The 13669-nt window shown below is 44.0% G+C and overlaps 1 protein-coding gene across 1 annotated transcript in view; it reads left to right on the top strand.

Moving 5' to 3' along the window:
• LOC139663913 (myelin transcription factor 1-like protein) overlaps positions 1-13669 on the top strand; it is a 54724-nt gene that overhangs the window by 37076 nt on the left and 3979 nt on the right. The window contains exons 12-17 of the mRNA XM_071542699.1: positions 1288-1292; positions 2817-3045; positions 5206-5327; positions 6778-6846; positions 7304-7366; positions 7515-7598. Coding sequence (XP_071398800.1) covers positions 1288-1292; positions 2817-3045; positions 5206-5327; positions 6778-6846; positions 7304-7366; positions 7515-7598 — 572 coding nt within the window. The remainder of the gene's footprint in view (positions 1-1287; positions 1293-2816; positions 3046-5205; positions 5328-6777; positions 6847-7303; positions 7367-7514; positions 7599-13669) is intronic.

Below are 13669 nucleotides of genomic sequence, written 5' to 3'. Positions count from 1 at the left end.
CCTTCTTCTTCTTTCATCTCAACACCTCACCTCATGGCACACGCTGTTCTTTCGACATCTCAATGAAACTTCACACACTCGCATCCATTCTGGCCTGCTCAGTCTGTCTCTCTGTCGTTGACCGAATGACTCAAAGACGCTGTCCCCGTTTCATTTCTTCTTAAAACTTTTTTTTTTTTAATGTAATGCACCAGATGCGGCTCGCTCGATCACTAGAGCTAGGGGGAAAAAACGGAGGCATCAGATGAGGAATAAACGAGGGAGAAAGTGGCAAATAATGGGAGAGAAAGAAAAGACAGAGTGAGACAGGAGAGAGAGAAAACCAGAGAGAGAGGGAGAGGAAATGAGGCTGGTTTTATTTTAAGAGCTGGAAGAGGTGGGCAGAAGTAATGTGGGAGGAATTAGCCAGTGACCTCTCACGCTCCGGCCTCGTCCTCACGGCGTCGCCATGGCGACAGGGGGGTCAGGGGTTACCGCGGGGTCAGAGGAGGGGTGGGTGGTCTCTAATGAAGGAGGTGGGGCGTATCCTCCTCCGTCGTCCTCGTTAATTCGATATGAAGGGGTTGGGTCGCGTTAATTGGATGCCGGCATACAATACAATGGCTGACAAGGAGAGGGCCGTCCGCTGAGCATATTTACAAGGACAAGTCATGTCAACACGCGTCTGGGAATTTACTCCAACTTGTCTTTCATTTTACACATACATGCTCTCCCAATGTTTCTAATCCGTGCTCGATCCTTCGCTCCCTCTCCTCTCTCTCTGTCTCTCTCTCTCTCTCTCTTTTGTGTCTCTCCTTCCAAGCTTCTAGCCAAGCCTTAAAGAGAACCATTAGGGTGGATCAGGCAGCTTAGGCTAAAAGAGAGGGAAGCTTTTGTGTGTGTGTGTGTGTGTGTGTGTGTGTGTGTGTGTGTGTGTGTGTGTGTGTGTGTGTGTGTGTGTGCATGACTCTGATCAGATCCTAACCCATCACTAATTGTACACAACAATGCCCTCTCTTTGTATCAGAAACATTCCACCATACCAAGTTATCTTGTATATGTCTTAAGCTGCAGAAGGTGCTCACGTCACGTCGTTAATGATCCAATACACATTTTGAGACAGGTGCCATTGTAATTGCTTACTTTGTATTGTGCCTTTTCACAACCTTGCAATGAATAGTCTCTGCACTTACCACCCTTTCATCTCTGTTATCGTGTTACACGAGTCACAACTTTTTTTTTTTTGTATTTCCATGCTTCCATTATTCACAGTGAGATATTTCCCTTTACAGACTTCTGACCCAGCAGCAAAAGTTTATTTTTTTTCTGTCCTTCTTTCTGCTATTTTTCCATTCTTTGGTCCAGCCGCAGTGCTGGCAACATCCATCCCCAGTCCCGACTCTATCACCCCACGCGTTTGAGTCAATGTGCGTCACAGAGATTTTGGTTTCAGACGCTGGGAGAATCCACCCCTAGGGACACTGTCGGATGGAATCAGCATTAGAGCGGGCTTTCCTTCTCATGAAAGGGAGCAAAGGGAGCGGAGAGGATGAGGAGGAGAGGGGAGATGAGAGGAGAGAGTCAGAGAGAGGGATATTAATGAGAGCAAGGACAGGGTGGCAAATACTCACAAAAACAAATGCGCAACTCGTACACACACGCTTCCAAAAAACATAATCCTGGAGGGAGTAGGACTCTTTTGGTACATTTGTGCCAGATGTAGATTAAAGCAAACTTGTGCGTGCATACACACACACACACACTTACACACACACACACACTCACATACATACACTAGGGAGATAAAGTGAATGCTGTTCTGAGTAGTCAGTCTTCTTAGATGTGGCCCACTTTGTGCCAGAACACAGTATAGTTCTGCCTCTATTTTTGGGATAGCAGCAGTCTAGTTCCAGCCACTGCTCATCACTGCTCTCAACCCCACCCCTAACCCTCACCCCCAGCCCCCCTGTGATGTCCACTCACATCAGGCTCACACACACACACACACACACACACACACACACAAACACACACGTACATATTGCCTGGCCCAAGCTACCATAAAGCTACCATCATCCAAACACAGTAATGTGAATGCCTGCATAATGACACAAGCACACACATGCACTCTCCCACTCACCCACACCCACACACACACACACACACACCCTTCTGACTGCACAGAACACAGTACAGACCATAGTGGCACGGGAAGGAAAGAGAGAGACAGAGAGAGAAAGAGAAAAGGAGGGGTTCACAGAGGGATGCACTCGTCCTTGAGCACTGATGACCTCTTCTCCTTTTGACCCTCTTTATTTATGAATGTAACACTACATTGTTACTGTACACTGCGAGTATCCAATGTTTCATCCTAGACAGACTTGGGCAAAAAATAAATTGGAATATTGTTTCAGATATTTGAACTGGAGGCGTGCTTGATCCATCTTTCCAGACATCTGAAAAAAGCTCAAAAGTGGACACATCACTGGCAAGAACAGAAAATTCAAGCACTTTTCATGTACCTTTTTAGCATTCCGAATGTATTCAGCTCCTGTTTTGCCCAGCTCTGATCCTAGAATATGAATGTTTGACTGCTATTTAATCAGAAACTCTCTCTCTCTTTTATCCCTTTCTCTCCATCCTTACCTCCTTATGTTCTGTGCATCCTTTTACCCTTCCCCATAATCATGCACACGCACCCGAAAACACGCACAACTCCACACCCACGCACTCATCTCCTGCACACATGCTGACACGCCCTAACCCTCACACATCCTCTCACACACACACACACACACAAAATCCATGCACAACGCATGCACAAACACTTTCCAGAGTCCCAACCTAGACGTTGATGAGAACGGTACGTTGGACCTGAGTATGAGCAAGCGTCTGGGCAGCGGCGGCGGAGGGGGCTCGGTGCTCACCCCGCTAGAGCCCATGTCCCCCCAGAGGCAGGCCGCCCTGCTGGGCTCCCGCTGCTACGGCATGGGGGACGCCGCCGACTGCTGGGACCTGCCAGTAGACTACACCAAGATCAAACGCATAGACGAGGAGGAGAAAGAGGTAAAAGGGTAGGGGCCCGAGGCCATGGTTACACGGGCAACGCTTGGAGGCAATGTAGATAGAGAACTCTGCTTGACCAAAACCGTCCAATTTGTGTCAAAAATACTATGTATCCATTTTTGGGGGGGGGGGGAAATCATCATTCAGTACCTAAAATATAGAGGAGCCAGCCTTTAAAGGTTTTATCAACTAAAGACATTGGTTACCTATCCTTAAAAAATTATATGAGTATGTGTTACTTTTTTGAAAGCGTAGATATCTAATTCTATCATCATGCTTTTGTTATGCCTTATAGATCCACTATGTTATACACACTGAATTTTTCCAATCAGCCAATGCCTATCCCTGCTTAAAGCATATTGTCTATCTACTTTGCCTCAAAATGTTCCCCATGTATCATCACATTTAAGATGGTCTCGATGACAATAGTTGGGGTCAAGATAGAAATAATGCTGGTGATGATGGGTGATGAAGAAAAAGAAGATGAAGTGAAAGGGAGATGTCAAACTAATACGTGGCGATATGGGTGGTTTTCTGATCTTGGTGGTTGGGATGTTGACAATAATTATGAAGGCAGTGGTATGTGATAGTTAGTTAGTTGAAATCTGACTGATATACCATACACTTGGCATGCTATATCTACATTGTTTGTTCCATGTGCCCCAACTCAAATCATCCCCCTCCAAGCGACTGACTCAACATTCCGTCTTCGAGTCAAACATTTGCATTGCCGTCTGATTGTCTTCTAGGTTACTTACTTCCCTGTCTGACTCACCGATATATTTGGAATCATTAGAAAGTCATATTAGGGTTTTTTGAGGGAAAACTAATGAATCTGCATGTTAATTGATGTCAGCATTGCCATGCACAGGGGTATCTGGCACTGTTTTGGATCATGCTCCCCGCATGCTGGCTTTCTGTTTTTACATTTCGCTCTTCTCCAAAATGAATTATGCAAAGTAGCACCTTGGGAGGGAATCGGAATAGCTCATCTCATCAAAGAACTGCTGGAAATCAATGCACCACTGCTGGGTGCGCCTGCGTGTACAGGCTCATGCATGCGCGTGTGCATCTGTTTGTGTGTGTGTGTGTGTGTGTGTGTGAGAGAGAGCATGTGCATATTTATGTGGGAGTATACGTGTGTGCGTGTGTATGTGTGTGCCCATGCTTCTTTGGGAGGGTGAGTGTGTATGCATGTATATGTGAGTATACATACCGTGCGTTCCCTCCCTAGCCTACTTTCTGCTCTGCGTCTGTGTATGTATGCATGTGTCGTTCTCCCCTTCTGTCTGCCGCTCAGCCTGCACTCCCTATAATTGGAGAACCTCGCTGGCTGACCCAGCACCGTGCTCTCCAAGACAGCTTGAATGCTGGATAATTTGGGCTGTATCTGGACCTGTCTCTTTATGGGCATTACTGTACATACGCTGGGAGAATGGAAGAAAGGAAAGAGGATTTGCATCAACAGCCCTCGTGCCCTGGCTGCTTGCACTGCAGACAAAGCACAGCCCCACATACACAGCAGCCACACGCGGGCTGAGGCTACACCGCAGTGCCATCTAGTGAGCGGCTTAAGCACCATAAGAGCGGGCCCAACCACCTCCCTGATTCAGACTGTGCTGTATTAGGGTTGAATTCTAGGGGGAGAGAGAGAGAGAGAGTGCCAACACACATGCAGTGAAGCACACACATAAGAATGCCCTATGAACAAACGCACACGCACACACACACACACACACACACACACACACACACTCTCATTCTTCACTTGGCACTGAGTCATTATTTCCTCTCTCCCAGGGATGCTATTCTCTCTAGCTCTCTTAGACTGACAGGTGAGCCTCAACAAAGTCACACAGAGGCTCAACCATTAGCATTCAAACTGACACGCCGCCATTGTGAGGTGTGTGTGTGTGTGTGTGTGTGTGTGTGTGAGAGAGAGGTAGAGAGAGAGAGAATGACCTGAGGCATATAAGAAACTCTTCATAATGTTTTGGTGAATAAACTGCATTCTAACTCCCAGATGTCGTATGTGTGATGATGGAGTGAGAATAAAAAAAAAAAGGCCTCTTCATCCTACTCTCTCTTCCTCCTTCCTCCCCTCCTTCCCTGCCTCCCTCTGTCCCCCCCCCCCCTGTCCTTCCCATCCTCCTCTCTCAGCCGGACGACCTGGACCCCTTCCACGACCTGCTGGAGGACCGCTCGTACTCCACCGACGTGAACATGCCCAGCCCCAAGCCCAAGTATGTCCAATGCAAGGAGAGCAAGAAGGACCTGATAACGTAAGACCAGCCCTCCCCTCCCTAACGTCCCGCTGTTCCTCCTCCTCTCCACCCATGCTCCGCTCTCCTCCTCCCTCTCTCCCTCGTGTTATTTTTAATTCCTTCTTTCGTTCACACCCTCCCCCTCGCTCCAGACTCACCTCAGAGAAACCCTCCCATCACCTCTCTCTCTCTCCCTCTCCCTCTCTCTCTCTCTCCCCCCTCCTTCTGCGCTATTGGCAGTGGCTTGCTACATCATTTTTTTCAGCGGCTTTATCCATTTATCCACACTAATCTCGGAGCCAGCCATGGTAGCTTCTATTGACAGCTTCATTGTGGTTTCCCTATTTTGATGCTTTATGTTAATACGACGCAACACTAGCTCTCGATATCATACCATATCAGCAGCTGATCTCTGGAACCAAGCGCACAACCAAAATATTAATCGCAGACAGTGAAGCTAAACTGGAAACAATGAAAATGAACATTACAACAACAAAAAAGAAAAACAGAAACAAACCCTTTTTTCTGTAATTTTCTCATTTTCTTCTCCTTCCTTTTGGGCTTATAATTCTATCTATTTTTCCGGTGGCAGATGTCCCACACCGGGGTGTGATGGAAGTGGTCACTTGACGAGCAATTTCGCCTCACATCGAAGGTGTGACTTCCTTTTCTCCTGGTGGATACTGAGTCTCTCTGATTTATTGTTTTCAGCTTACCTCAACCATGCTGTCAAAAACCTGTAGGCAGAATGCTTCTTTCTCTTATTTGTTAGCCCTTTGACTATTGACAAATTTACACCCCTAAACATAGGTATGATGCAACACAAAAATTATTAAATTAGTTATGGATTGGATACACTGACATTTTAAAGCCTAGACCTACATTTATTTCTCAGTGGACCATATGTAAAGCCTCCTTGGTTGATGTTGTTCTGTCCCCCAGGCCTTTCCCACAATGCAAAGCACTCTAAGCATTTGCCATTCAGAACAAGAAGACTAAAGCAAAATGGCTCAGTGTTGCATTGTGGGATGTGCCTGCTAGGACTGAATGATTTCAGTCTAGGAAGCTAACATGGTTTACTGTACAGGATTCTCAGGATTAGCACTATGTTCAAGCCTGTCTTTGAAAGCAGCCCTATATGTTTATTTACAACATTTAGTCAATGGGCTACATTTTGGATACAGCAAAGAGCAGACAAAGCTTGAAAACAAAATACTTATACTGTAGTTCTGAATATAAAATATTCAGAGGGTTAACTTTTTATATCAACTCCCTGCACTTGCATCATGGCTTTCTTGCATTTCCTGTCTGGTTGATATTTTGTGTGTGTGTGTGTGTGTGTGCGTGTGTAAATGTGTGTGTGTGTGTGTGTGTGTGTGTGTGCGTGCTGTGGAACTGCGTTGTGTTTCAGTGGTTGGAGTCCCATGCCATCTTGCTCTAACTAATGTTTTACCGCTATATTTTTCAGTCTCTCAGGTTGTCCTTTAGCTGATAAAAGCATTCGAAGTATGCTGGCCACCAACGCGCAAGAGCTCAAGTAAGGCGTGAGATGAGTCACTGATTTTTGTATGATTTGTATGTCCTTTGCTCATTCTACCAAGGATAAGGTCAACCCTATTAGTGCAGGGACAAAGAGTGACCATGTAAAGCACTGTACAACTAGAAATGACAAACTGCCCAAACATGGAGTCATTTAGAGCATTATTTCACTGCTTTTTGAGTGATATTCCATAATAACCTACTCCATAATAGTGTGCTAGTGTCGGCAGGTCTGTACCTGAATCTAATAGAAGTTGTAAGACAAAAAATCTTTGTAGTCCGTCTAAAGTGACCTTTTGTAGTTCACAGTAAGTCGAAGTGGATCTAACAAAGACAGAAAGAAAACCTATAGACTTTATGCATGTCGTCCTTTTTTAAAGATATGGGCTGCATTGCCCCCAAGGTATTGTGCTTTTGCTGTAGGCCCTGAGACGTTTGTGCGTTTTCTGTCCCAGGTGCCCGACACCGGGGTGCGATGGTTCGGGGCATATCACTGGCAACTACGCCTCACACAGAAGGTAAGACACACATGCTGTCACATGCATGCTCACACACACACACCCTACATTTCTGAAATTCTCATTCTCTCTGTATCTTTGTCTCCCGTCCACTCTCTCCCTTCCTTTCTCTTGCACACACACTTGTAACACTGTCATTTATCTGCAGTCTCTCAGGGTGTCCGCGGGCCAGGAAGAGTGGGATAAAGATCATCCACAGTAAAGAGAACAAGGAGGACCAGGAGCCTATCAGGTACAGTAGGACACCGCTCATCCGTCTTCTGTCTCTATATAAAACCCTGATAGCAAAATGTGTTACTGCTACTACTAATGGTGCTATTTCACAGTAATGCTCTGAATATTACTTGTGGAATATTTTGTAATGGCTCACATTTCAAGTTCTTCAGATCGCCCGCTCAATACGTTGTTTTTAAATGTTGCAAATGAAGCATGGAAGCTTTATTAGAATGTGAGGGAACATTTTCTATTTTTTCTTCAACTTTAGTGCTTTGCTCCTTGATACGCAATGATGGAGGCAGATATAAATCAGTATTACCTTGGACAAGGCAAACCAAATGTGATAAAGAGTGGAACGTTCCAACCAAATTTAAAGGTGCAGGGGAAACTTCTAAAGTGCAAGGCTGTAGTGGTTTAGGCAGTGCTTAATTTGTAAATGATGAGGTCCCGGAACACCAAGGGGTCGGTGTTCCCGCGAGTCGGTCTGGAGGGAAAAGGTTCCGGAACATATCAAGACAACAAGTGCATTGGAGGCACGGTGGTGCTCAGTACAGCCATTTAGCTTACTGTAGACCAACAGCCTAAACATTACGAAATGACCGACTATATCACCTTAGAGCTCTGACTACTGCTGACCTATAACAATATTTGATTATTGTATAGGCTACATAATGCTCATTTTGTCCAAAACGATGGGTTTTTACAAACCTGCCCTTCAAGTAGTGGACTAAAGATATAACTGCACTGCGCACAACATAAAATGCCCACATACTGGGCTGTGAGACATCCTAATCATACATAAACACATCAAGGAAACTGCAATGGCTTCAACCATTTACCAGACAAATTCTGGCTCAAGTAGTTACACATCAATACTCAACACAAATACTTTCATAGGATATCTATTTTGAACGTAGGAAACAATGTCAGTGAATAATGAAATGACAGCAAGAAAACGTGTCATGGTCATGCCATGCAGCTAGAAGTCAGCCTAAATGCGACACTCAATTATTTCTCTTTCTTTGTTTACAAACAAAAAAAAACATACTTACCTTGTCTACCTTGTCCACACAGCAAAAATATGGACAGCAAATTCAACCGTCTTTTAGCCATGACGATGTCTGAAGTTTACCATAACACACTCTGCAGAGCAGCTCACTCATGTGACGTGATTACTATGCGCTTGCTGCTACTTTCTAATAGGGTAATCACCTGTCTTCATATGGAAATGAGCCAATTCGGTTTTTGGAAGGGAGGGGAAAGGAAAAGTCAACTACTGGGATTATTACATGGCAGACAAAAAAACTAAAAAAAAACCAAACTTTCATGCCACCAGAGGTGCCGGGTCCACGCAAATAAGTACCGGAATGCAGGTAGTCCAAAACCGCGAGGTGCCAGATCCTGTTACGGCAGGATCCGGCACAAATTAAGCACTGGGTTTAGGGAAAATCCTGCAGTCTCTGGTGAAATCCCGCAGACAGGTAGGGAGAGATAGAGGAGCAGGTAGAGAGGGAGAGATAGAGGCAGGCGGAGAGAGAGATTGATTGGACTCTACCTAAATCCCACAATGGTCTTTTCAGGCCTCAGCCCTGCAGCTGCATTGATTTCTCTTGTGGTGCAGAGCACAAACAACGCACTCTGGCCGCTCTCGATCTTGTCAGTCTTGTCAACCGACTTCTGAGGACTGAGGACAGGTTGCCACAGCTTTCTCCTCCTCTCCCTGTCATTTCCTCTGCAGACATTAAAATGAATGTAAAATACTTTTATCGACCACTTGTGTTTTGGAAAACAGCAAACACCTTCAGGAGATAAGAGTAAGGTTTCTTTATTTCTGAGAGATTCAGACATGGGCATTTTAACTTATAAACGAAATCTAGAGAATCCACAGAATGAAACCCATTAAGAAACAAGGTATGATTTGGAAAAGTTTTCCAATTCACTGGAATATTCAATATGAAGAGGGTAAACACACTCCAGCTCTCAATCTTTCTTGCCCGCTTGAGATCAGGGATGACGATTTCATCCTCCTCCCTGTTTCTCCCGTTCTTATTATGCTCAGAGGGACGGCCGTTGTACTCAATATTCTTGGTGTTTCTTGCCCTCTTCAGGGCAGAGATCATGACCTTTGGATGATCATTTATCGTCAGGAGAGTCTTGTTGTGTCTGTCCTTGGGAGTTTGCCCATGGCAGTTCTCATTGGCTCACTTGCTAGAGTCTCAGCTTTCCTTCCTCACTTCCTAGAGCCAGGCTTGGAGCTTTTACCCTCACGCTTCGTCCTCTGACAAAGTTCCTCAGTGTTAAAACCACAAAAGGAAAAGCAAGAGATCCTGTCTGCCACAGGACAGCAAGGAGGAGTAGCAGGAGTCACCAGAACATCCACCTACCTCCACCAGGGCATGGAAGACAGCGCCGCACTCTCAGCTGGACAGTAGTTTGGTGCCAGGGGGAAGCAGCTTGGCTTCCAGGTCACTGCTGCGGCGTTTGCTTGAATTGGTGTCTGGAGTTCCCCTCAGAGGAAGAGGAAAAGTGGAGTTCTGGGAAAGCCAAGCAGAACCATGTGAAGACATTTCTAGAGCAGTATTTCTTCGAGTATAGGGTCATGACCCAAAAGCAGTCACAGATCTGTTTCTGCTGGGTTCTGTGACATGACAAGAGTACGAGTATGATTTAATTAGCTTGACTCCCATGCTGAAACTGCCTGAAAAAGTTTTGAGCCTGTGTTCTAACTAATAAAAGAGAGGTGGAGAAGGAGAAGGAAAAATGTGGAAGGTGTGGGTGAGAGGATTTGATGACAACTAGCTTTCCAGAATTTGTTGCAATAAATGGAAGATGATTGATGAGTAACACTCCTGGAATCAGACTCAGCAGATAGCTCTCTTCATCCTCAGCGTTGAGAGGCGACCTAAAGCACCAGAGGGACCTAAAGCATCCAGGAAAGGGTGGAAAGGGATGTCAAACTCATCAAGGAAACAAGTTTCGCTTGTGGATTAGATAAATTCGTTGGATATAGAATTTGAACTCACTCTCAGGGATATAGAGACAATAAAAGACAACAATACAAGAATTAATTGGTGAAGGGTTAATTGAACAATAGTGCATTATGGTTTAAAACAAAAGCTTACCTGTGTCACCATGTTAATCATCAACTTTGCATCATTTACAGTGTTGGAAGAATGAATCAGTCTGTCTTCACTAGAAATTAATGTCCTTTTTGCAGATCTATTTATTGAGTATTTCACAATGTAAAAGAGCAAGACAAACAAGACATATGCACAAAGGTACACTCATACAAAATAATATTGCTGCTGCCATTGAACTCCTCTTTGTTGCTGTGATTTAAGTGTTACTGATGTAACAGAGAAGTGCTGAAGGGAAGTTTAAAGCCTCGCTTCTACATAGTCTAGAGAGGACTGCCAAATCCTCTGGGATTTCTCAGTAGATCCCCATAATGTGAATTTGAGGTTTTCTAGTTCGAGGTGCTCCATAACTTCTTTAATTTGCATAGTGTGAGTGGGAGACTGTGGCTGCCATGCAAGCGGTACCATGGAGAGGACTGTCCTCACCTGGTGCCCCAAATATAGCAATCATTGGGTCAGGCTCTATTGTCTCCTGATAAATAATTTTGCCATATGGAAGTCCAGAAGATGGATGGCATAAGGCAATGCCAGAACATGTGCCCCAAAGAGACAGGAAGCATTTTACATCAGTCACATAGTGGATCAGTGCTGGGGAACAATTTGGTTAGGTTGACCTTAGAGAGATGAAGACGATGCTACACCTTAAACTCTCAAGCAGACTTCAGGCGATCTAGTGGGGCGTCCAAAGAGCGAGATTGGTCACAAGCATAAGATCTTACCCCTCTGGCTGAAGGATTGAGTGTGAACAAATATTAGTGAAGGTTTTAGTGCTAATGTACTTATGGACTTGTAACTTGTTGCTTGTCACATTTATAAAAAGGATTTTTCTTTATTTTGATACTGTTACAAGACCATAATTCAAATAAACAGTCAATCAAAGAGGGTGGAAAAAAGTATTTTTTTAGCATAGAAAAGCTCTACCTGGCCAATCAAAATGTTTTCTTGTCTTAGCCCACATTTTGAAAGACTACAACTAGATCACCTGTCATACATGCTAATGACAAAGAATGAAAGGAATAAAAGAGCAGCTAAAAGGTGAGGTGACATGATGCCCCCTCAATTTGTAACTAGGCAGGTTTGTGATTTGATGCAACCTGTGAACAGTACCAGAAAATTAGGTAGTCCCATGCCACCAATGTGTTCCAGCCTTTTTAAGAAATTGTTTCTAATTTTGGGAGTTTTTTCATTCCAAATGAAATGGGAGATTTCTTTACACAGTTGTGAAAACAGGACTTTTTAATAACAATAGGGATGCAGTGGAATAGAAATAAAAATTTAGGGAGGATATAAATTTTGATGATTGTGCCAGCGAAGGACAAGGGCAGATGGGACCACCGATCAAAATCATACATTCAAGTAGAGTTTAATAATAAGTACTTGTTACAACGACCCCAAAGTACTTACATGACTTTTTAAAAACCTTTAATGGAAAGTGGCCATATGAGAGATTCTGGGCAGCTTTTTACTGGGAAGCAACTCAATCTTGGATAGGTTAAGCTCTTACCAAACTTCCTCAGTATGGACATGATGAAACCCGTTTCCTCCCTGCGCTGAATTCCCCTTCATAGCCACCAAGCAAACAGAAAGTGATAGATAGAGGCTTGATGAAAAGCACAAAGTAGAGGGGAGAGCGGACACCTCATTTGCCCATCAAAGGGAGAAATATTTTGACCTAAAGGTATTCGTCTGGACTGACGCCAAAGAGATGCTTAACCCAGGATATGAATCTTTCACCACCCAAATCTCTTCAAGACAGAAAGAAGAAAATTCCATTCAACCAAATCAGATGTTTTTTTGGCCATTGAGAGAGATGAACACTTCTGTAGGTCAAGGATTGAGAAAGGGAGAACAGATTCTGTTAAAGACCCTACAGACATCGCAAAGCATGTGTCTATTCTTGACAAAGCCAGTTTGGTCTGGTGAGATAATTGCAGGAAAAACCTTCTCGATATGAGTGGCAAGAGTCTTTGGCAGTAGTTTTTCAACCGCATTCAAGAGGCAGAGGGCTGCAGATTAATGTTAACAGAATAATTGTGCTGACACGGAACTGCAAGTTGAGTTCAGCTTTTATTTACATGCTCTCGGCGGCCCATAATAACCATAGATATTTATATTTTTGTGGTTAAGTCTTTGTTACACAGGATGCAGTTTCATACAGAGCCATTTCTCAGTGAAAAAAGCCAAATAAATATACTTCTGGTCATTGTTTTCTGTTGATGCAACATCAGTTCAGGCTTATGTTATATTGATATATTGATTTTATTGTGGTCAAAGGGAGACATTCAAACTTATAAAACCTGTTTATTATCCGGGTTAAGGTTTCCATGAATGCAAGATTGGTCTCCGTCATACTTACAAACTACAAACTAAATAATTAATAGCATTTATTATTATAGCACAATACAAAAAAGACAGAGACTTATATCCCAGACCATCCATGTATCGTTTTCTCAGTCAAAAGCCATGAACTTGAATCCCATTTTGATGTTACAGAAACACTGAAACCATGTAGTTGCTGTTTGCAGAGACAAGACTGATACAGCCACAACCGAAGCTTGCTTTAGCAATAATCCGTTTTGGGAGATATGACATTTGGAATCATTTACTGCCTCATTGCATCTGATTAGCACTGGTGTTGATGCACCGTCAGCGTTCCAAATCTGTGTGATAAGGCTGCCACTGGGACAGGTCTAAATAAGATGATAGTATCTTTGTTTATATCAAACCAAAAGAGATAGATAGAGGGATACGGAGAAATTAAATTTGCACATAGATGGTGTTTTGGTACTCGGGGGGCAAATGCACTATATGTCAGAGAGCCAGGAGCTGAGAGGCAGCAGGTCACTCTGTCTGAAGAGGATGACGGCTCCTATGTAATCAAAACATGATGAGATGGAGGAGAGGACATTTTTGCTTATTATGGTCACACGAGTGGTGGCAGTGATGATGA

The sequence above is a fragment of the Centroberyx affinis genome, unplaced genomic scaffold (genome assembly GCF_046629955.1).
Source record: "Centroberyx affinis isolate AG114_WGS23_722 - 3 ecotype Tasmania unplaced genomic scaffold, CSIRO-AGI_Caff_v1 ptg004162l_1, whole genome shotgun sequence".
In the NCBI taxonomy this organism is placed as follows: Eukaryota; Metazoa; Chordata; class Actinopteri; order Beryciformes; family Berycidae; genus Centroberyx; species Centroberyx affinis.
The sequence above is the reverse complement of the archived record's forward strand: the minus strand, read 5'-3'. Positions and strand labels throughout refer to the sequence as shown.